At 30.3% G+C, this 22,376-nt stretch overlaps 1 protein-coding gene across 1 annotated transcript in view; it reads left to right on the forward strand.

Moving 5' to 3' along the window:
• The window catches only part of LOC149423714 (G protein-coupled receptor Mth2-like), a 67,073-nt gene that overhangs the window by 6,574 nt on the left and 38,123 nt on the right, over positions 1-22,376 (forward strand). Inside the window, exon 2 of the mRNA XM_089631770.1 lies at positions 9,294-9,446. Coding sequence (XP_089487896.1) covers positions 9,294-9,446 — 153 coding nt within the window. The remainder of the gene's footprint in view (positions 1-9,293; positions 9,447-22,376) is intronic.

Raw genomic sequence — 22,376 nt, forward strand, 5'->3', positions numbered from 1 at the left:
AGAAAAAACTTTAACCCTAAAATAGCCGAAAAATATATATTTTTTTTTTTTGAAAATGCTCAAATCAAAAAACTTTATGTTTTTTTGGGTTCCCCATGTGGTGTAGATTCTCCAGTTTCCCGCTTGTACTACGAGTTTCCGGACACCATGTATATATAAAAAAATATTTTTTTTTTGTTTGTGCCGATCGCGTTTCTATACCATTAATCCGATTTTACTTAAAATTTCAAGGTTTGTTCTTATTAGTGCTAGGAGTATTTAGAGAGTAGTTTGAATGGTAGATTAAGTCGGTGACGCTCGAGTAAGACTTAACGAATTATCTCTGCACTGGAATGAGATACAGAGTCGAATTAAAGTCGACATGATATAGTTTTTTAAGAAGAAGCTACAAGCCAAAAATGTGTATATTCTTGGCATACCTTATATTGTAGGTAATAGGCATTAAAATCACTTGACAAACGGAGTCTAGAGTCATTCGATTTCAAGCACAAAACTGGTTTTTATTTATTTTGTAAATAATTTTATAAGAAAGCAAAAAAGTTAATTAAGTGTAACTGTCACAGATAATTTTAGCTATAATACGGTATTTTTTAAAAGTTGTTTCCTTCACGCGTTCATACATTTATATTGAAAAAATATTTTATTAGTAGTATTTATTAGTCGTTTACATTTATATTTTTAATTGAGTAATTTATTTATTTATTTATATGTTACTCAAGCGAAACGATAGGAAACCCTTCAATTTATCTAAAGCATATTTTTTGGTATTAATAATGTACACCAATGCTTTATAAAGATTAATTTCAATAGTGATTTAGCATTAAGCTTCGCCTTAAGAGTAACAATATGGATTTCATGATACTTACTACATGAAATGAATGGTGGAAAAAGTCGGAGATGCCCGAGGAAGACATGAATCAAATAATTATTTGTAGTAATATGAGACGTAAGTGATAAAAGAAGAAAGAAGTGTAAGGATAACGTATGACTTGGAAGTGAATGGTTGAAGAGGTTGAAGACGCCCAAAGATAAATGGCACGATCAAATGAAACAAATACTTTAAAATAAAATACAATAAAAAAATACCTCAAAACTTTTCCCCAAACAATTTATTAGTTCCCGAGCAACACCGGGAACACTTCAGCTGGTATTTAATAAATCAGAACCATAATTTCCTCTGAAATAATAAGATTTATAAATTGATACTTAAATACCTGCTTACCAATAAAAAACCATATAATTCATGTAACTTTAAATATATTTCAAATGAATCATTCCATTTATCCATTGTTGATATTATTTAAGTTATTTCCATTATTAGAGGGTACAATCTATATTATTTCTTTCTTAGCTCGCACAGTCAGCAGTAATTCAAATTTCATGACACCAGTGACATTAGTCAAAGTTCACAAACCTAGAGATTTTGCCACTCTGATAACACAACAAATTTTCTGCTTCATGGTAAAGTTGTGAAATAAATGCATGCTAATTTACCCGTAAAATGGACAAAGGAATGCACATATAGATTGCCCACAAGGAAGAAATCAAGTACCCGGAAATCTCTATTGTATCAGGCCATCCAACTTTACAACAAAATCCCGAATGATATCATTGAGATTAAAAATACGATTAATTTTAAAATAGAATTAAGAAAGTATGTCCACCTCAAATATTGATGTTTTGTTTGTGATTTAATATGTTTAAATTTTAAATACTTAAAGATATATTATGTTTGCGTAGTAATGTTAATTTTATATTGTTGCAACATCTAATTCGCCAACTAACCGAGCTCTTCATACTGAAAATAATATTTGTTTTAACTCTAACATTGACATTTTTTCGGATTCACTGCCCAAATTCAAACCTGGCATCATGTCAATAATTTAAACTATTCAATGCGCATACATACAGACACACACACATATAAATACCCAGACATACATTACACACGTCACACACACACACAACTATAAACTACACACGTCACCTGGTAATTAAGGAATAAATATACCACTTAGCAGACATTACAAGAAAACATATCATAGGTACCCAATATGAAGTATCTTATTCCTGTATATTGTTTCATCTCTGTAAATCATGTACTGTTTGTTTCTTTAATATAAAATAAAATGAAAATAGAAAATATATATGTATATAAAATTAATATAGTATATTTTATTTATATTTTATATATATACACATATATATCTATATATGTAACATGACCCTACTGTGGTGGGATTAACCATATCATATGTAATAATTATCAAGTCAATGCACGTAACTATTAACATAATAATGAGTTGTATCTGGCGTAGATAAGAAATAATAATAGATTCAACTTTCCCGGTGTTTCCCAGCGCCAGCTTTCAACATTATTATTGCTCAATCGTGATTATTCAAAAGATATAAATACTATTAATTACAAACATAACATCATGGTACAAGCTTATAGGCCTTTGAAAACAAATCATTAAATAGAGGTTTCATAGTTCACATACCTCAAATATAAATAAATTTACGTAAATGTCATTAAAAATATATACATAAACAGGAAAAAGTAAAAATATTATAACCACCTTGAAATCGATAAAATTAAATAATAATTGCAATAAAATAAAAATATTGGGTGTTAATTATGTTTTAATATAATTAATCAGAACGACTAGAAGCAAAGGACTATTTTTTCAATTCGTTTTGATATTTTAATAAAGTTTTTAGTTTAGCGTGTTACTAGATGTGGGTATACAAGATTAAACTGATTTTGATAACACCTGTAGGTATTAAACCTGAAGGAAACATGTGCATTTCTCCAAGGTGCTAAAAATTATAATTAAATTATATGGTATATTCTTATATTGCATCAGCCGGGCTAAAAAAAATTACTGAACTACAATTGTCTAAACTGATTTTTAACAGCAATGTAAGTTATATACATTGTTTATACAACGAAAGAGGGTATTTCAGTCATTGTATAAACTCATAAGATTTTTAAATATAGCCAAAGTATATTATATGTGCTATATATTTCTTTTTATAGTCAATTAAAAAATAATATGGCAGAAATAACCTAACCTTTTCAAGACGTGAACCTCGTGTTGCCAAAATGCAACGTTGCCAGCTCTTTCGCAGCCAGTTAAAGACATTTTTTTATTAGTAAGAGTTAGAAACAGAAATTGTACAGTCTTTATTCAATGTGCAACTAAACACTGTTTAACGGTAGGGAAGTGTTTTCTTTATTAGTAAGGATGTTTGTATATAGTAGGAATGTATATATACAACCCCGACGAAGATTCAGGACGAACCGAAACTGGTCGGTTTTATGTATTCAAATACAGCGGTGTTAAATTCAATAAAAAAGGTATTGAAAATTTATTCACATTTTTATTTATTTAGAATGGTTTTATAGAATAATATTTAAAAAGATAAAAACGGGTTTGCTAAGCGATTTAGCATCAGATGACGTCACACGGTTATTAATCTCTTCTCGCAGACTAGACGTCTTGATCGGATTTGGATGACGTCAGAGCTCCACTGGAAAGTTTAAATCTATTATTTCCTTTAAAATAATTTTTAAATGATTTTAAATTACGAATTGTCATAAAAATAAACTTGTATTTATATTCATAATCGACATTATTTGTTGGCCTTTTTATGAACATATTCTTTTTATTGTTGATACATTATTTTACAATATTTCATATTCTAATTCAGTAATGTTGGCCTCACTGGGTTGTTTACCCGTGCTGAGGCCCCCATTTTATAATATAAGAATTTATACATTTAAAGAAAAAGAAAAACAACATTAAAATAAAGATAAAATTTAAACTAAAAATAAAGATTAAAAATTAAAATATAATTATTATAAAATATAAACACTAAAAGAAAAATATTAAAAGAGAATGTAAATCGGCATTTATAATGATTTATGTGTTTGTGCGTGTTGCGTGTTTTATATATTTTTTTTTGTGTTGCGTTTATATGTTTTATTCTTTTATGTTATAGAATTTTGGTAATATTGTCTTTTTGTTCTTTAATCCATTTTTTTATTTTTTGTTTGAATTTATTTTTATTTTCCTCAATTTTCGTTTCAAGTGGAAGACTGTTGAATGCTTTAATAGCGTGGTATTTATGGTATGATTATGTATTACATCAAGTCTTAATATTTTTCACTGATTTTAAATATGTGTTAAAAAACATTACATTATTATGTAATCAAAACATTTTTTGCTAACGTAGGTAACTACGCCAACGCTTTCCTAAATAGCTTTGGAAGATTGTAAATAGTTTGTTATTACACAATGAGAAACAATGATGTGGGTTCCAAATGAAAGGAGATAAACATGAGATAATATAAAGAAATATGAACTATTATTCTCATCATTGAAATAATCTTAAATAATATTGATTAAAAATATTGAATAGATGAAAAAAATAAATAACTATGGACAACTGAACAAATACATTTAATTTTTCTAGGCCCTATAAAAAGCAGTTCGTAGCACGGAATGCATCATAGTTTTTATTGGTACCCCCCACCTTTGTAATTTAACGTGTTTTATTCTGCATCTATTTTTAAACAACTCCGATGCAATGTTCAATTATTGACAATAGATTTGGCACGTCATCGATTTATTTAACGTAATATGGAAATCCCCGTATAAAAAATTCTGTTAGGTGTTTGAACGAACCTTTATCATTATTTGTTAAATCATACCATTGCACAAAATCTCGATGAAAATAAATATTTTCCCAATTAACAAGTATGAAGGTACCTACTAATTGAAAAAAAAATATAATGGAGTTAAGAGGGGGTGTTATTGAAAAAATGGTGGCAGACGTTTAGAAATATTGGCTGATAAAAGTAATGGATTTTCATAATAACATTTTGAATATTTGCTTAGATAGGTGTTCGAACTCGTCACTCGTTACCCACAGTTTTCCGAACAAGTCCCCCCCAAAAACGTGAGTAGGTACCATCATGTTATTACCTATACGTGCAATGGGTGGAGTGGTTTTAAAATATTTATGGGAAGATGAGTACTTGGTGTCTCATTAGCTAATACATGAATGATGTATGTATGACCTACACGCATACCTATACAAACAATAATATTATTCGAAGGTAAATCCATAGCCTTGAAAGTAATAAGTGGGTACCAGAGGCGTGCCGTGACAATTTCATATGGAAGTTCCATGAATTACATAATGTTCTTTGTGGTAAAGGTTTTTTCGGGAGGTGGTTGGACGCATGGAAGACAATACTGCATTTTGGCAGGAAGAAGACAGCAGAATACTGGAAAGAGTGGGGGTTAACTTTTTTTTTCTAAGGCGGCTAGGACTCTTCAAGGATTGTATTCTTGATGATGATGCTGAAACCCAGAAAAAAACACACAAAAATTACACTAAAATAATGAGAGGCAATTTTTTTTAATAACGTTGCATTTTTATGAACAAATAATTTTTGTGAGCTATATTTTGTAGCTATTTCTAAACTATCAACTGATAGTAGATATTACGTCCCGCTGATAACAGATAAATTACCTACAAGGAATTCATAAAACCTTACTAGATCAAGGTTCTTTTAAATAAACATACAGCATTCCAACTGTTATGAACTCGATAGTAAACAAAAAACGTCGGGTCCAATTAGGGCAGATTTTTCAACACAATTTTTTCAAACCAAATTTCAAAAAACAATGAAGTGTATACCTAACAAGTGCATATTTAGGTTCCCAGTATCAATCAACCATGAGACTATAGCTCTCTATAGTAAAACTATCAACCAATACCAAACGTATGTCTATTATGTGTATTGTAAATGTTAATATTTATATTAGAATGTATCTAAACGGGGTAACCCGACTATGGATGGTGTCAGCTCCATATCTCGGCACTCCCTGGTCTGGGATGTATTATCTTAAGTAATGCATTGCAGATTATAAAAAACCGTATGTTTACATATATATCTACTTATGTACTGTTCAACTAGGCAATTTAAAACCCTCGGCTAAAGCAACCATTTTACAGTGCCTGTTTGAAGGTGATGTCTGGCCTAGGAAACCACACGTCACAACAACCGTGATTATATGATTGATCAGAAGACGAAACCGGTTCGCTTCAGTAAAAGTAATTACCGGAGGTGAAGGAATCTGAGGGTCTCAGAACTCAGGAGGAAGCTTTACTGACATTCATGACGGCGGAAAAGGAGGATAACTTGCAGCACGGGGTAAAAATAAGTGTTGTTAAAAATACACAGCGGGGATAAAACTATGAAGCTATTTTAAATCTGAAAAAGAAAAGAGTTGTTGTATTCATTTGTCTTATTTTAAACGTAGCATCTTTTTCTTTTAGTAACATGGAAAGAATCGTTTATAATGGACGGCACGCCACTGCACTAGTGTGTAGGAATGTCAATACCTACTCATCAGTATTAAAAAACACGTACCTATATTATGGTGTAATAACTGTTTTTTGTACATACCTAAAAACATTGCTTATAATAAGATTATAAAACAACATGAATAACAATAAGAATGAACGTTAATTACGACAAATTATCTTCTAATTGTCATGATTTAGGTATGTGCAATGTGTAATTTGTGTATACGACTTACGAGTAGGTCTTGTGTTCTTTCTTTGGAAATAAAACGGGTTTGTCTCTACAAAAATCTATTAATGGAATGAAGTACATAATGTTATGGAGTCAGCATCAATTGTGTCCTTCTAATATTGTCTCCTGAATATTAATAGCGAAGTTTATTGTCCCCTAGTTGCCCTACTCAAATAATAAGATAATATTTGCACGTTCTGTGAAAGTCATATTAAAGTTCTGTTATCATATTATGGTTCATAGAACTGAAATAAAAACAGAACTTGAATAGAACGTTCACAGAACTTAATTTCAAAAATTAATTTTGAAACAAACCGTCCTCAGAAATATTGAATCAAATCAATTGAAACATTAGAATACGAAAATATAGCTTCAACAAAAAAAATATTTACTGCTATTTAACTACCCAACTTACCACTACATACAATTCAAACATATTAATTTTGGTTGTCTGTGGTGATGTACTTTATGTAAAATATTCCTGCTTAATGTAATGCTTTAAATTATTCACGTTTAATGAACTATATTGTTAACGTGGGAACCAAGCGACAAAGTATGTACAAAATTGATTTTATTTTATTAATAATTTGAAATGTGTATTTCTTCTGTTTAGATTTTTGACAGATCAAAATCTGAATGACCAACAATTTTTTTAATTTTATAACGGTGTTTATTCCAAAAGTAAATTTCTGATAGTTTGTCTATTTTTTGTTGATAGGTGATGTCTTGAGGCAATATTTTATAAATACTTTCAGATTCACATATATTACAATAAATTATAATATCTCGTTTTTCATGAGTGTGTTCTAGTGGATGCTTTGAAATGGTTTAAAAATATTGTGTGAAGTTTTAATTAATTAAAGGTGAACTTAGAACAGAACCGAAATCCTATTTATAATTATTTATATTTAAAATAAACATAATCGTCTTGCACATAATTATTACTTACATTTGACTTATCACTTATCACTCAGAAATGTATCGAGTCCGATGAAAAAGCCTGTTTCTCAAATATTGAACCCTAGGAACACTAATCAGGGAATAATTTACAATTTACAATACATATATTACTTTACTATGAGCGTGCATTGAGAACAATACCAATAACTGGTACTGGCCGGTGCATTTTAATACCATTTGAGTGTAGGTAATAATTATAGTTTATATAAATAAAAAGACTATTGAAAAACTCGTATCTCAGCGGAGTTATGCTTGTATTAAAAAAAAGATTTTTTATTTTTATTTTTTTATTAATAAAAAAAGATACACGAATTACATAAAATAACAATTACATAATATAATTACACAATATAGTAGAGTTATTAATTACATAATATTAGTATTTGATGTACCCCCATAAATAAGCAGGGCTTGTGTGTATTACTTTGTTGTTATATTGGTTTATATTTGATATGATTCAGTTCAACTGTTCGGAATACTTTTTTAAGGTGGCTATTGAATTCGTTTATATTTGCATTCATGTTTCTAATTTTTTCTGGTAATGAGTTAAAAAATTTAACTCCGAGATATTCATGGTTGAACTGTCCTATTTTTTTTTACATTTAGGAGTAGGAAGTATTGACGTTTGTCTAAGATTTCTGTTATTTTTAAAGGGTGCAATTTTATTTTGAATATAGTTTTTATAAATTTGTAATGTTGCATGGTAGAAGTATAATGCACTTAATTTTCTGACCTTAAATTGTTTGAATAAAAGTTCGGACGAATATGAATAGGGTTTTTTTAATATGGTTTTTATTATTAGTTTTTGTGATATGTAAATTGTTTGAGTTTGATTTTTATATGTACCGCCCCAGCCTATAATGCCGTATTGTATAATTGATTGACAGAAAGCAAAGTATGTGGTTCTAAGTAATTTTTCGTTTAAAATATCTCTTAAACATCTAAATATATATGATAGTTTCCTTATTCTGTTGTTCAGAATATTTATATGTGGGGACCATTTTAAACGCTGGTCTATTGTTATGCCTAGGTAGGTACTTAATATCGGTCTTGCTTTCTATGTTTGTACATAACATATTGCATTTGTGGTTTTCTGTATTTTTCACAGAGTGGATAATTATGTTTAATTCTTTAGGTGTTTCTTGTATTTTAATGAAATATGGTAAATAATAAGTTTTTTTAGAATTTAAAGTCAACAGGTGTTCATCAAACCATAATTTTAGTTCATTGATATCTGTATTTGCCATGTTATTTAATTATATAATCGAATAATGTAATAATGAGTACCGCAAGGAGACTTATGACATCCCCAATTGGTTGTGTGGCTGAAGGTAGGGGGGGGGGGAGGGGAAGGAGACGGGTAGAGGAAAGGTTGGATGTATCTGGCTATTCAGATTTGACCTAAGCCATCTCCAGCAATGTTTAAATTCTGAAAGGTATTTTTTTTACTAGGGCGATACTGATGGTGTCAACCATTCTGGATCGTGCCGCATACATATTTTACATGGATTATTTCAATGAATAAATTGTGAATTTGCACAAATCGTTTAAATAAAATTTACTTGCTCACGCCGGGATTTGAACCTTACTTTATTCCTTACTTTCTTCAGCCTTAGAACTTAGAACTATGGGGATTCACATTATCAGATATATAAAAACATATATTTAAAAAAAACATACGTTCATAAATATCTGATGTTTATGTTTTTTTGTCTTGCAGAGGACGGAGTTTGATTTTTTCGACGACGTTGTGGAAGTGGAGTATTTCTTGATGTCAGGAAAAGTTCCGCCTTGTACCACTGTCAGAGGAACCCACGTAGAGAAAACAGACAACTCCAGTTCCTTCTATTTCACTACAAATGGAAACGTTCAAGTAAGTAAATTTACTAGTTCAACAACTGTTAAGTAAAACGAAGATACATGAATCATTGACAAACATTAGACAGAATAAGGTACATAAGTAGAAAGAGGGAATTTCTGAAAACGTTATTTTCCTTTTTTTAAGTTTTTCCTGTTTTAATTTGTGTGATGCACCAAACACTAGGACGAAGTTTGACACGTAGATACTTGAAATATACTAGAGTTGTATTAGGCTATTCAAAAATTAAAGCGGTTTTCAAAGAAAACAGCTTCTTTTGAAGATTGGGAAAAAACATTGGACTAATGGACAAACCACTTGTTTGATACTTACTCACGATGAGATAATCCCTGTCTATAATTTGTCTCAACTTCATATGAAAAATCAAAAATATATTTTGGACTTTTCGGCAACTATTCTCTTTTGTATCGAAATATGATTCTAATTTTATTTTTTCAATGAAATGCTCTTACTATATCAGAAGAAAATGGATATTTATGACTTTTGAATCGAAATCAATTAAAGTGGAAGTAGGTAAGAATTTTATTGACAGATTTTAATATGTATAATCATGAATCACAGACAAGACAAACAAGGTGCGGACAAAACCGGACAAGCTATTTTAATTTGTTTACCATATGTATATTTACCTGTATATTTATATTTATATTTGTATATATGTATATTTAGTTCAGTTGAAATATCAACTCTTTGCGTGTTAGGTAATTGTTTACAATCTTTTGAAATGTCAATAGTATCGTTGAAATAATAATAATAAATAACAGATAATTCATTTGAAAAAATATACTAGGCTCTGCGACACGTACATTTCGGAGCGACGGTACCACGCGCCACTCTAGGCCGCTGCGCAGAAAAGTCCGTAAGCAAGGTAACAGTTTACACCGCAACCATTGTGAGATTTTTCTGCGCGGCGGCTTGACGCGGCGCGCGGTATCGCTGCTCCAAAGTGTACGCGTGGCAGAGCCTATTGGCTTCTAAAGAAACAGATAAATAATAGTAGCTAGGTACGAAAAGATGAGATAATGTTTGTAAGTACCACCAAGTGATGTAAGTACCACCAAGTTTATCCTAATCGAACAACCTAAACTAGACATAAACCAAAAACCAAAAACGGTTACAAAATATAGAATTTCACAAAGCACGGAGTACTTGTAGTTTCTGATTATCATTCTCAGTAGTTTATTAAGCCAAGCAATCTTTCAATTTTATAATGGAACATCAAAGATAATAATATATCTGCTTTTGCATTCAAAATGCCCCGAAGGGATATTTGCATAATTTGAATTACATATTCATTTTTACCGCGAGGTTTAGCGCATTAGAATTCAAACGCGTTAAATACACCACTGTACTGGATAATACATTATCATAGGAATACTAAACACGTACATTTTATTCAAGTAATTTCTGCATTTCATCAAATGAATATGGGGTTTAGCATTATGGAGGAATTTAAGACTTAATGAATACTAACAATTTAAAAGAAAATAATAGGTCAACATGTGTACCTAATGCATGTGATATAATAAGACGAACGCCTTAACGCTATTGTTCGCGCATTTGGTTTTCATAATTAATAAATTCATCATAATTGATTTCTTCTGAACCATTCTTCAGGGCTCGCGGTTTATAGCGGAATGATACGCTGTATCCATCTCGCTCTAAAAGTGCACTATATAATACTAATACCGTCTTTTAGCGAATTCTGCCCGCTAGTTATCTGGCCTTAAGATGGCCTTAAGGTTGCGGGCTACAGCACGTAGTTTTCTGTGGCGGATTTTTTGTTTGGTATATTGCTGCTGGTCTGAGTGTTGTGATGTTGTTTAGTTTGATAATCATTACGTAAAAAAAACAATACAGCTACGTTAATGAATGTTCATGAATACCATAAAAACCGAATTCTTCTTGCACACGAATAAACAATTTTATGAGTCAAAAAATAAAATGATGAATGATGTGACCATGTATACAATACTAGCCCAGAACATGTGTATAACTTTGAAAAATGAATAAAAAACTAAAGATTATGCATTACAAAAATGTTTCAAAAATGGTTCGCAGTCGAATAGTCTAGTATTTTAAGTAGTAATAAGCAAGTATATTTCAATCTTAACTTCTTTTGATGTTATATTACTCGTAGTTGTTACATCTCTGCAGTTATACCTCACCTCTGTTATATAGAAAAAAAACTGACGTGTGTTGATTAATTTTCGTGGGCTTAATTGTAAAGTTTTCTATGTCCGGGTTCAGAGATTCCCGATCATTATGATTCAATATTAGAAAGAAATAATAAATAATCTTCACCAACATAAATATAACTCTCATCCGAAATGTAGAGAATTTTAAAATAAGAAATCTCGTACTGTAAATGGATTTTATATGTAGTACAGTAAAAAATTTGAAAATAAAATGACAGACAAAATTTTAGTCAATAACAGGCAATTCTTTTTTATGAATTCGACGTTCAGAAAATACCTTTTGAGCTAGTGTTAAGATTATCTTGATTGATTTTGTACGAAACCTGGACTTAAACATTTTATTTAATAATGAATTATATAACAATCGGAACAGGCAATTACAAGTATTATTATTATTATATCTCATTACGAATTATGAATCTAAGTAAGAATCGTGGCTCCCTTATCAGGCACAAGAGCTCCTCTTTTCTGATAAGGTATACATGACCAATTATGAACCTTAATATTATATTTGCAAAATATGTATGTATTAATGTAACCCATATGATGTATATTAAAATAATAATAAAAAAAAATAAATAAAAAAATTACAACTGCGGATTGTAAATTGTGAAGCACACAATATGACGTACGTTCTTACATTTTTACAGATATTAATAAGTTCATGATGATAATGAGTAACATGATGTTGTGAGTGGTGGAAAGTTTTAACTAGAAATTCTGGACAGAAAAGCTGTGCAACTACTCTTTAGACAAGAGCCTTTATGGAATCATATTTTCTGGTTCAGAATTTAGATTATGAGATGTGTTCATATATATTTGAACGGTGTATTACCGGAAGGCTTACCTAGTGTATTATATGAAACTAGCAGTTAAAAACCCGCTCCGCGGGATTTTGCTGCTAGGCCCTGCGGGCGGCACTTCTTGCACGGCACTGATATTAACTGTTATGGTACCTAATATAATTTGCTCATAGGAGACTTGCAGTGCTTAAATATGTGTTACAACCGTCAATGTCTATAAGTTGAATCAATATCGTTATAGTTTGTCACAACAATTAAAGATAGTTATAACAAAGTTGACTGAAATAATAGATTATTACATATTGATTAATTGTACCCGTGTTTATGGATAAAAGGAGGGTAATTGTGCGATGAGATTAACAGTCGGTTTAATTAAAAGGTGTAAATTTTACTCCAACTGGTGGTAATTCTTTACCTAAAACTGTTACTGTATCTAATAAAGTTTAAAGTTAGAATATATATACACCTTCATCAGGAGAGTAAAAATCTATATATAAAGGTAGATTATTACAATATAGCGCCCCTGAGGTGATATCTCACAAAAGCGGCGCTATGCAAATTGTCCAATTAATAAATAAATATAATGTTTACATTTTATTATGTACGTATGCATTGATATACAATGGAAATAGATAAAATAATGTTATCCTATTAAACTTTATTTTATTAAAAAACAAATAACTGTTTTAACATCACTTTATTATATACAACCAATACATGTTTCATGAACGAAGTATACACCGAAGTCAAAAATTAAATATAGATTTCAATTGGAAAAAAGAAGTGGAAGGAGGGGGGAGGGGTAAGAGTAGGCTGGTTTAAAAGAATTAGGAATTACAATATGAAAGACCAGTTAAGTGGGAAAATATTTAAAAGAGAGTTTATAAAAAAAAAATCTTGTTAATTATATCTACTTTTATAAACATGTTCTCTTATTTCTAAAATTTCGAAATTATTTATTTGTGATGCTTTATATCCTGTGTGAAGTATTTTAAGACCTGAAAAAAAAATGCATAAAACCATAAAACAATATATTCATAAGACAAATAACATTTAATAACGGTTATTCTAATAAATTGAAAGTTGAAATACTAAATAAAAAAATTAAACATATTCTCTTCAAACGGTATTTTTACCCTATTTCTTAAGATATAAATAAACAATCAGGATTAAAGCATCGCAAATAAATAATTTTTAAATTTTAGAAATTATAAAACATGTCAATATAAAATCAGATATAATTAATAAGCAAAAAAAAATTATAAATAATAATGAAAAATGCCATTGCAAAGTTTAAATAAAATTCCAGAAGAAATCTTCTTATGAAACGCTTAATGGTCAAGTAATTTTGCATATTTAAATATTTGCGCCAGTTATTTGGTTAGTTTTTACACCGCCAGAGGTGCGCTCTGTGTCGGCCAGCTATTGCCGGCCATATTGAATGAACGCGTGCTTTTTTCGTCAAACGTCAAACGTAATCACGTAATTGTGGATAATTTTCACTGTAATTTAATTAATCCAATGGATTATAAACTTTCTAAAACATATTTTCTTCGATATTATCCAAAAATTATATGAGAAGAAACGATATTTTTGAAGAAATATCGTATTACATGTGGCGATTCTTTTTCAGTATGAAATCGTGTCTTAATTTTTAATGTCTTATTTTTTTTGTATCCAGTCACCTGCAAACCGAAATGAACCTTACGGTTGCTTAAATTTGAGGGGCAGATTGGTATTTTTTGCCTGCAGCCCCCAATGCAGAATTTATCCGAATCACATAATATGAATTTGACCAATCAGAGGGCCTACATCGTCCAGACGCTGGGACAATAATACTATCAGATTAATTTAATTGAATGATTGCGCACTGTACGTCTATATGACTAGTGTACCTACCCAAATAATGAATTATATAACAATCGGAACAGGCAATTTCAAGTATGCAGCGTGTTTATTTTTTTTTTATAAAAGAACCAACTGGAAAATATATTCAATGTTTATATGCTTAATCGAATTACCAAGTTATTAATTCATTACTATGCTGTAATGACGATGCATTAAAAAGAGATTGTAATTTATTGAATTGACGATAAACATCGCATAGTGTCCTGTAATGTTCTCTGTGGGTAGCCGTTAAATTGAGCGTGGTTGCAAAAAATAAATTCAGCGGTGTTTAGAACAGTGATGCCCAAACTGTGGCCTGCGGGCTGAATACTAATAATTGATTTAAAATACATATTGCACACGAATTTGATGAATATTTTTTTCTCGGAATTTATTCACATGTTGTAATTTAAACCAATCTATTGCATTTTAGGTGCGGTGTAATTTTTAGCTTGTCACATTCTAGTTTTGCCGGTGAACATTTTTGGTAAATTGTCAAATAGGTTCTGCCAATTAAAGTGATTTGTTTTTGGGATATTATGCCGTGTTGCGCTACCTCCTTCTTTAGCCAACGTTTCGTAGAGCATTGAAGTGTCCATCATCGGGGCAGATGTGTGAAATGGGCAGGTATGTAATGATTACGGTTCCACGATAAATCAATTCATCGACAATTCAACACACCTTTAAAAAGTGATATTAAGTCATTAGAAACGATGAAAAAAAAAAAAAACCTAACCTAACCTACTTAACCCAGTTAATAACGTTTTTGTTTATTCACTTTCCATGACTTTATATAACTTTTTATAAATGTGATGAATTATCTTTTTGATAATTTATCCGGTCACCAATGATAACACATCTGCCCTGATGATGAAACGTTGGTTAAAGAATCAGGTAGCGCAGCACGGCATAGTACCCCAAAAACAAATCACAGTAATACTTTTGGCCGTGAAAATCTCAAATCATACCAGGTTCTGCGAAGTATATTTTTTTAAGTGTATACCGCTCCCTCTGTCTCTTCCAACTGTCACGAGTCAGCGGAACTATAGATTCCCGATTGGGATAGTCGTGAGTTTGGAGGGAAATGACAAGGGGAGAGGAAGGATGGAAAGTACGTAGCTATTCATACCTTGCCACCAAATACAGCTAAAGGTATTTCAAGCAAAGTTTCGTTTCTGATTGGTGGTCTTTCAAAAAAGCGGCACTGAGAGTATCTACGCTACAATGCCAAAGTATTAAATTATGAGCCCTTGAGGTGGTATTAAGATTTTTTAAAATTGGTTCTATAAAAATAACCAAATCACTTTTAAAAGGTTATGCATCGCTGATTGCAATATGCGAATATTGAATTCTTTCAATTGGAAATTGACAGCAGGAACTGATACGTCCATTATAGTTCATAAACATCTCACAACATTAAAAATATGTATATCATTTGGCACACAATTTATAAACATTATATTTATTTTCACACATTTCGAAGGTAAATTCAACGTTTATTCAAAAATATTGACGGTTTACGCGGAAACAGTCAATTTTTTATTCTAAATATTAACCCTTGGAAAATTTTGGGAAATATTATTCGATTCCTAATTTTTTTACATATGTACAATGTACATAGATAACTATTTGATTTTCACTTTTGTTTTGGGTAATGAATGAATGCAAATCTTGGAAACGGAAATTAACCCGATTCCCGACATTCGATCCAGCTGAAACTCAGCAGATAGACTCGGTGTCGATGACAATGTATTCTATCAACTTTTGGTGTCAATCATGTACACACACGCGGACATATAGCATTTATCTGAAAATTACATTTGAGAGGCATCTGGCGAGGTCGGTAGCGCGGTTGAAACCATTTTTTATTAAAATTAAAATTTTAAAATAGATAAAAAATTATACGATAAAAAAAGTTTGTTTTTACAGTTGTTGATTTTTATCATTTTATTTTATTTTTTAAGATTTTATGCCAACTCCTACGATGATAATATTTATATAGAAATAAAAATTACACAAAATAAAAATAAAAATGGAAGCATAATAATAAAAAAATAAATTAAATACATCCACCATCATCATCTGCATCCACCGCCCATTGAAGGGCGAGCTGAGCCACTCGGATGCAGTCACGACAATGACGTTTGTTGACTTACGTGTCTGCGCCAGAATCCAGGATCTGGCTACTCGGTGGCGAAGTAAGGCGATGGATGAGTCCACCCTCGATTCGGTGAACATCGCAGAGGCACTGCAGAACCCAGGACGTTGCAGAAGTTGCCAGTACGCATTATTGTAGCACATCACTAGAAGAGATGTACTTTATTTCAAATAAATCCATTTCAAATGGAAATGCAAAATGCAAAATGGGTATTTTCCATTTTGCATTTTAAATGCTTTTCTAAAAACCATTTTGCATTTTGCATTTTAAATGCTTTTCTCAATGCATTTCCATTTTAAATGCATTTTTGCAACATTCTTCCTACTATCTCCACTCATCCTTTTTTCATAAGCCCCAAATATCAGTCGGTCCTCAACCTCGCTATGAGAGATAATTTACATTTATCACGTTGCTCCCTGGTAGGAGCCCTGGCAATTGAGTGATACCATTACAAAAAATACTGATTCAAATACTGAACATGGGGCCATGACGCTGTAATATTAAATGTTAGATAGCAGTTTCTATGTTTTTACGTTGGCAACATTTGTCCCGCGCAAATTTTTTGTGGTTCATAATCCGTAGTCGTGGCATTTTTTGATTTACCATCATGTAATATGTTTGTTCTACATTGATGTCCATTATTAAATGACAAAACTGTTTAAAAATTCTATAATTATTTTGATTGTTTGACCTGAGAAACCATTTTGCATTTTCAATGCATTTTGAAAATAGGTATTTTGCATTTTGCATTTGAAATGCTTTTCTAAAAACCATTTTGCATTTTGCATTTTCAAATGGAAAAGTTTTGACCCATTTCCATTTTGCATTTCAAATGGTTTTGGGTACCCATTTTGCACATCTCTGATCACTAGTAATAATAATCTACTATAATTATTTTATTTTTCTAATCTTCCAATTACTGAAATAACACGAATTTTTTTGTGAGTAAGCTTTTAATTTTAAATTAACTTTTCTTGATGAAACATTTTGTACATGAGTTGACTATGACTTATGTGACCTGCAAAGATTTGATTTGTTCAATAATATAATAATTTTAAGTAACCAACCTAAGCAATTTACTACCGCTGAGTCGCGTTGATTGAATAAAATTTTGAGCAACATTATAACTCGGCGATCTCTCAGTTTAATTTGTGAAACTTACCTTTGAGAACAATTGAAAATCATGGACCAATTTGCATGACTATTTAATGAAACAATAATTTAAATATGCTTGGATGATATGACAGTTTGAGGATATAACTTGTTTTTAATTACGTCTTTAATGAGAACCAGTTTGCGTTGCTATCTTGCTGAAATTTTAAGTAATTCTAGTTTAAGAGAGTTCCTAAGGTACCTAAGTAGATACTTTTATTTTGTTTTTAATCTTCAACTTTATGGGATTTTATATATTTTTTACTGTTTACTTGATTTAGTGCTTACAGAGAACAATATAAAAAGTATTAAATGTTTATATAACAACAATAAAAAATGGACAGTTCATAAGGTACCCATGTAGATACTTTTATTTTGTGTTTTAATCTTCAACGTTATAGGAATTTATATAATTTTACAGTTAACATGATTTAGTGCCTACAGAGAACAGTATAAAAAGTATTAAATGTTTATATAACAAAAATAAAAAAAATGGACAGTTCATAAGGTACCCATGTAGATACTTTTATTTTGTTTTTTAATCTTCAACGTTATAGGAATTTATATAAATTTACAGTTAACATGATTTAGTGCCTACAGAGAACAATACAAAAAGTATTAAATGTTTATATAACAAAAATAAAAAATGGAAAGTTCATAAGGTACCCATGTAGATACTTTTATTTTGTTTTTTAATCTTCCACGTTATATGAATTTATATATCTTTACAGTTTACATGATTTAGTGCAGACAGAGAACAATATACAAAAGTATTAAATGTTTACATAACAACAAAAAATGGACAGTTCACAAGGTACTCATGTAGAAAATTTTATTTTATTTTTTAATCTTCAACGTTATAGGAATTTATATATCTTTACAGTTTACATGATTTAGTGCATACAGAGAACAATATAAAAAAGCAAAAATGTTTACATAACAACAAAAAATGGACAGTTCACAATGTACCCATGTAAACACTTTTATTTTGTTTTATTAATCTTCAACGCTATGGGATTTTATATACTTTTACAGTTTACATAATTTATTGCATACAGAGAACAATATAAAAGTTTTAAATGTTTATATGACAACAACAAAAATGGACATAATACGTGATAGGTATAAAGGTGCATTTTGGCATATATTATCTCTAAACAGTATAAAATAAAGTCGCTATCCGCTACTTTCTGTTTGTGCGCTCAGTTCATCTAACCTACGCAACGGATTTTAATTGAGTTTTCACTATCATTTAGAAAACTTCTTCCAGAAGGTTTACATATATGATATATGTATATTATATTTATAGAAAGTAGAGAAAAGACGATGTTTTATGATCGCGACGTAAAAATATATTTTCAGGCATTAGATTGCTAATGCTGGCTAAACCTTATGAGATAAATCAAAATATCTTACTACGGAACTGTATATCTTAAAAAGCCCCAAAGAAAAGCATGTTATGAAATATGTCTATCTCATAAGGATAACCTCCAGCAACTCTGGGTACACGTCAGCTAGTCATATTTATATAATGAGATAATGAGAAATAATTAAAAAAAAATAATTTTAGCATACAAAATAATAAGATAATGCAGGTTTTTAATACATAATTTACTACCATGATTTTAAGTTAAATATTAAAAATATCAAAGAACCTTCCAGATTTACATTGGGTAGTTACTATTATTTCCCGATAATTGAGACGACCCGGGAGAAAGACCGAAAGTTTATAATAAACCATAATGGAGTTTCAGGTTTACCTTATTGTTATAAAGTGTATTGATTGCCCAATAATGCATTACAGGCAGTGGCGGCTCGTGACTTTTAGGTGTATTAGATCGGTAATATTGCAAAAAATGACATTATGGATGTTGATGATATCACGACTCTAGTACACCCAAAAGTCACGAGCCGCCACTGATTATAGGGTTTGGTTTTACCTAATTCCTATGATATAAACCAAATTAAAATATACTGCGTTGATTCATAACTTCGTAGTGTTGTTTATTTATATTTGCTCAATTACAAGTGTTTAGCACATAACACATCGAGCTGAGTATGAACAATATAAGCAGGCACAATACAAATTATCACAGAGAGCTCTTCCGCACAAAGGAGTTCAAAAATTGTATACGACAGTATGTACTTATGGTACAATGAAAGCAATTACAGAGCAATGCGTAGCAAGTTTGTTGACATTAAAAAAATGTTGTAAAGCATGTTTGTATTTAGCAAGCCGTTATTGGGTGTTATATTGTACGTAGCTAAATAAATACAGCAATAAAAGGTGATTCACAAGTTGTACAGTGGAGTTTGATAAGTGTATTGCAGTAATATAAAGTATTTGTAACATAATTTAAAAAATATACATCACAATTTGTTGTTATTATAAAATAGTATTAACCAATACAATACATATTTTACATTCATTTTAAAAACTTACTATCCACGGTAATTTATACTAAACTATTACTGGAATTATTATCGGAGCATCTTGACAGTACATCTATCTATAGGTTAGATTTTTCATCGTAACGTCATCGAAGGGTCACTAGAGACATATTGTTTCGAGTGACTGTTCCCATGACTAAGATAAGATCAACTTACAGGCGATCATACGGATATAAGTTAAACATTTTTCTTTAGAGAATTTGATGGAAAACAGGGTCCTAAGGCCCCGTAGTAAATGTTCATAAATGGTTTGAAAGGGAAATATGTAAATACGAATGTTAGAGCGAACTAATATTAAAAAAAACGATAATAATTAAACGAGAATGTTGAGAATATTTAATAAAACACGACTCGTTTGAAAGAGAGCAAAAATCTATTGTCAAATGATTTAGTTGCATTTAAAAATACACCGGTAGAAAAGTGAATATTTTCATGCCTATAACATTAAATAACAAAAAAACGTGTTTTTAATAATTTTCTTATTTTGCGATTTTTTTCTTTCGAGGGAATTTCAAATAATTAACGTTTCGAAATAACAAATGTATAGATATTATCTTAAAAAAAACACATATAAATATATTTTTTTAAATTTTTTTTTATTTTTTAACTTAAAAATTTAAAGAGTTAACGAGAAACTTGTTTTAATCGTATTAATTTGGCTATGCTGGGGCTTAAAACAAATCACATTCGAGAAATTAATAACAAACAGGGATGTCATTAAATCATAGAAATATTATCTATTTGCAATACATACAGTATACCTACTCAATTGCCTATATTAATCATGAACATAATAAATCAACTAGGAGATTTAATTGTAATCACTTAGGTGAAGGTGTTCAAGGTGGTAGTAATACACTATGTACAGTGTAAAACAGAATAATGGTTTCTCGATAAGTTCAATCAGAGAATATTTCAATCTATAAATAATTAACATCTAATTATTCTTAATAGATTCTTGAAGATTCCAATGGATAATTCAAGCAAATAGACATATTATTTTATCCCTACGGTGATCTAATTATAATTATAATGTTAAAATTATGTAATAGCTGCATAGGTACCCAACTTGTAAGTTCTAGGGCTAGGCGCAGCAGGCAAACAAGCTATGATTCTTACGTACGTAGCCAAAAACCTCATTCGAAATATGTTAAAAAACAAATGGGGTATTTTCACAATTTTACCTACTACGAATACCGTTAAAAATGGGTGGAATATTTAAAGTTTATTTTTCTGATTCTGATAAATGTTTTAAAAATGTAAAATTTTAATATATTCATTATGCCATAGAAACCGCCACTAATATGGCTGTCACCAACGTTGCCCGGCTTGACGTCAACGCATGAACTTAAAAAGCCCTGGATGGAGATATTCTAGAACAATTTGAAGCAGCGGGGTTAGGGGGAAGATGTATAAAAAACAGATATGTGCAAAATGGGTACCCAAAACCATTTGAAATGCAAAATGGAAATGGGTCAAAACTTTTTTATTTCAAAATGCAAAATGCAAAATGGTTTTTATAAAAGCATTTCAAATGCAAAATGCAAAATACCTATTTTCAAAATGCATTGAAAATGCAAAATGGTTTCTCAGGTCAAGCAATTAAAATAATTATATAATTTTTAAACAATTTTGTCATTTAATAATGGACATCAAAGTAGAACAAACATATTAATTACATGATGGTAAATCCAAAAACACCACGACTACAGATTATGAAATCACAACAAATTTGCGCGGGACTAATGTTGCCAACGTAAAAACATAGAAATTGCTATCTAACATTTAATATTACAGCGTCATGGCCCCATGTTCAGTATTTGAATCAGTATTTTTTGTAATGGTATCACTCAATTGCCAGGGCTCCTACCAGGGAGCAACTTGACAAATGTAAATTATCTCTCATAGCGAGGTTGAGGACCGACTGATATTTGGGGCTTATGAAAAAAAGATGAGTGGAGATAGTAGGAAGAATGTTACAAAAAAGCATTTAAAATGAAAAATGCATTGAGAAAAGCATTTAAAAAGCAAAATGCAAAATGGTTTTTAGAAAAGCATTTAAAATGCAAAATGGAAAATGCCCATTTTGCATTTTGCATTTCCATTTGAAATGGATTTATTTGAAATAAAGCACATCTCTGATAAAAAATGCCAAAACCTGCTTTTTTTAATGACTTATCCCTTTCATTATCTCATCAAATACCTACAAAAACCATAAGCCGTTATACCTGCGTTAAAAAGACAAACATATAATAGTTGAATAATCACAAATCAT

This window comes from Hesperophylax consimilis, chromosome 5 (genome assembly GCF_061612785.1).
Source record: "Hesperophylax consimilis isolate HC1 chromosome 5, BYU_Hcon_1.0, whole genome shotgun sequence".
Classification (NCBI taxonomy): domain Eukaryota; kingdom Metazoa; phylum Arthropoda; class Insecta; order Trichoptera; family Limnephilidae; genus Hesperophylax; species Hesperophylax consimilis.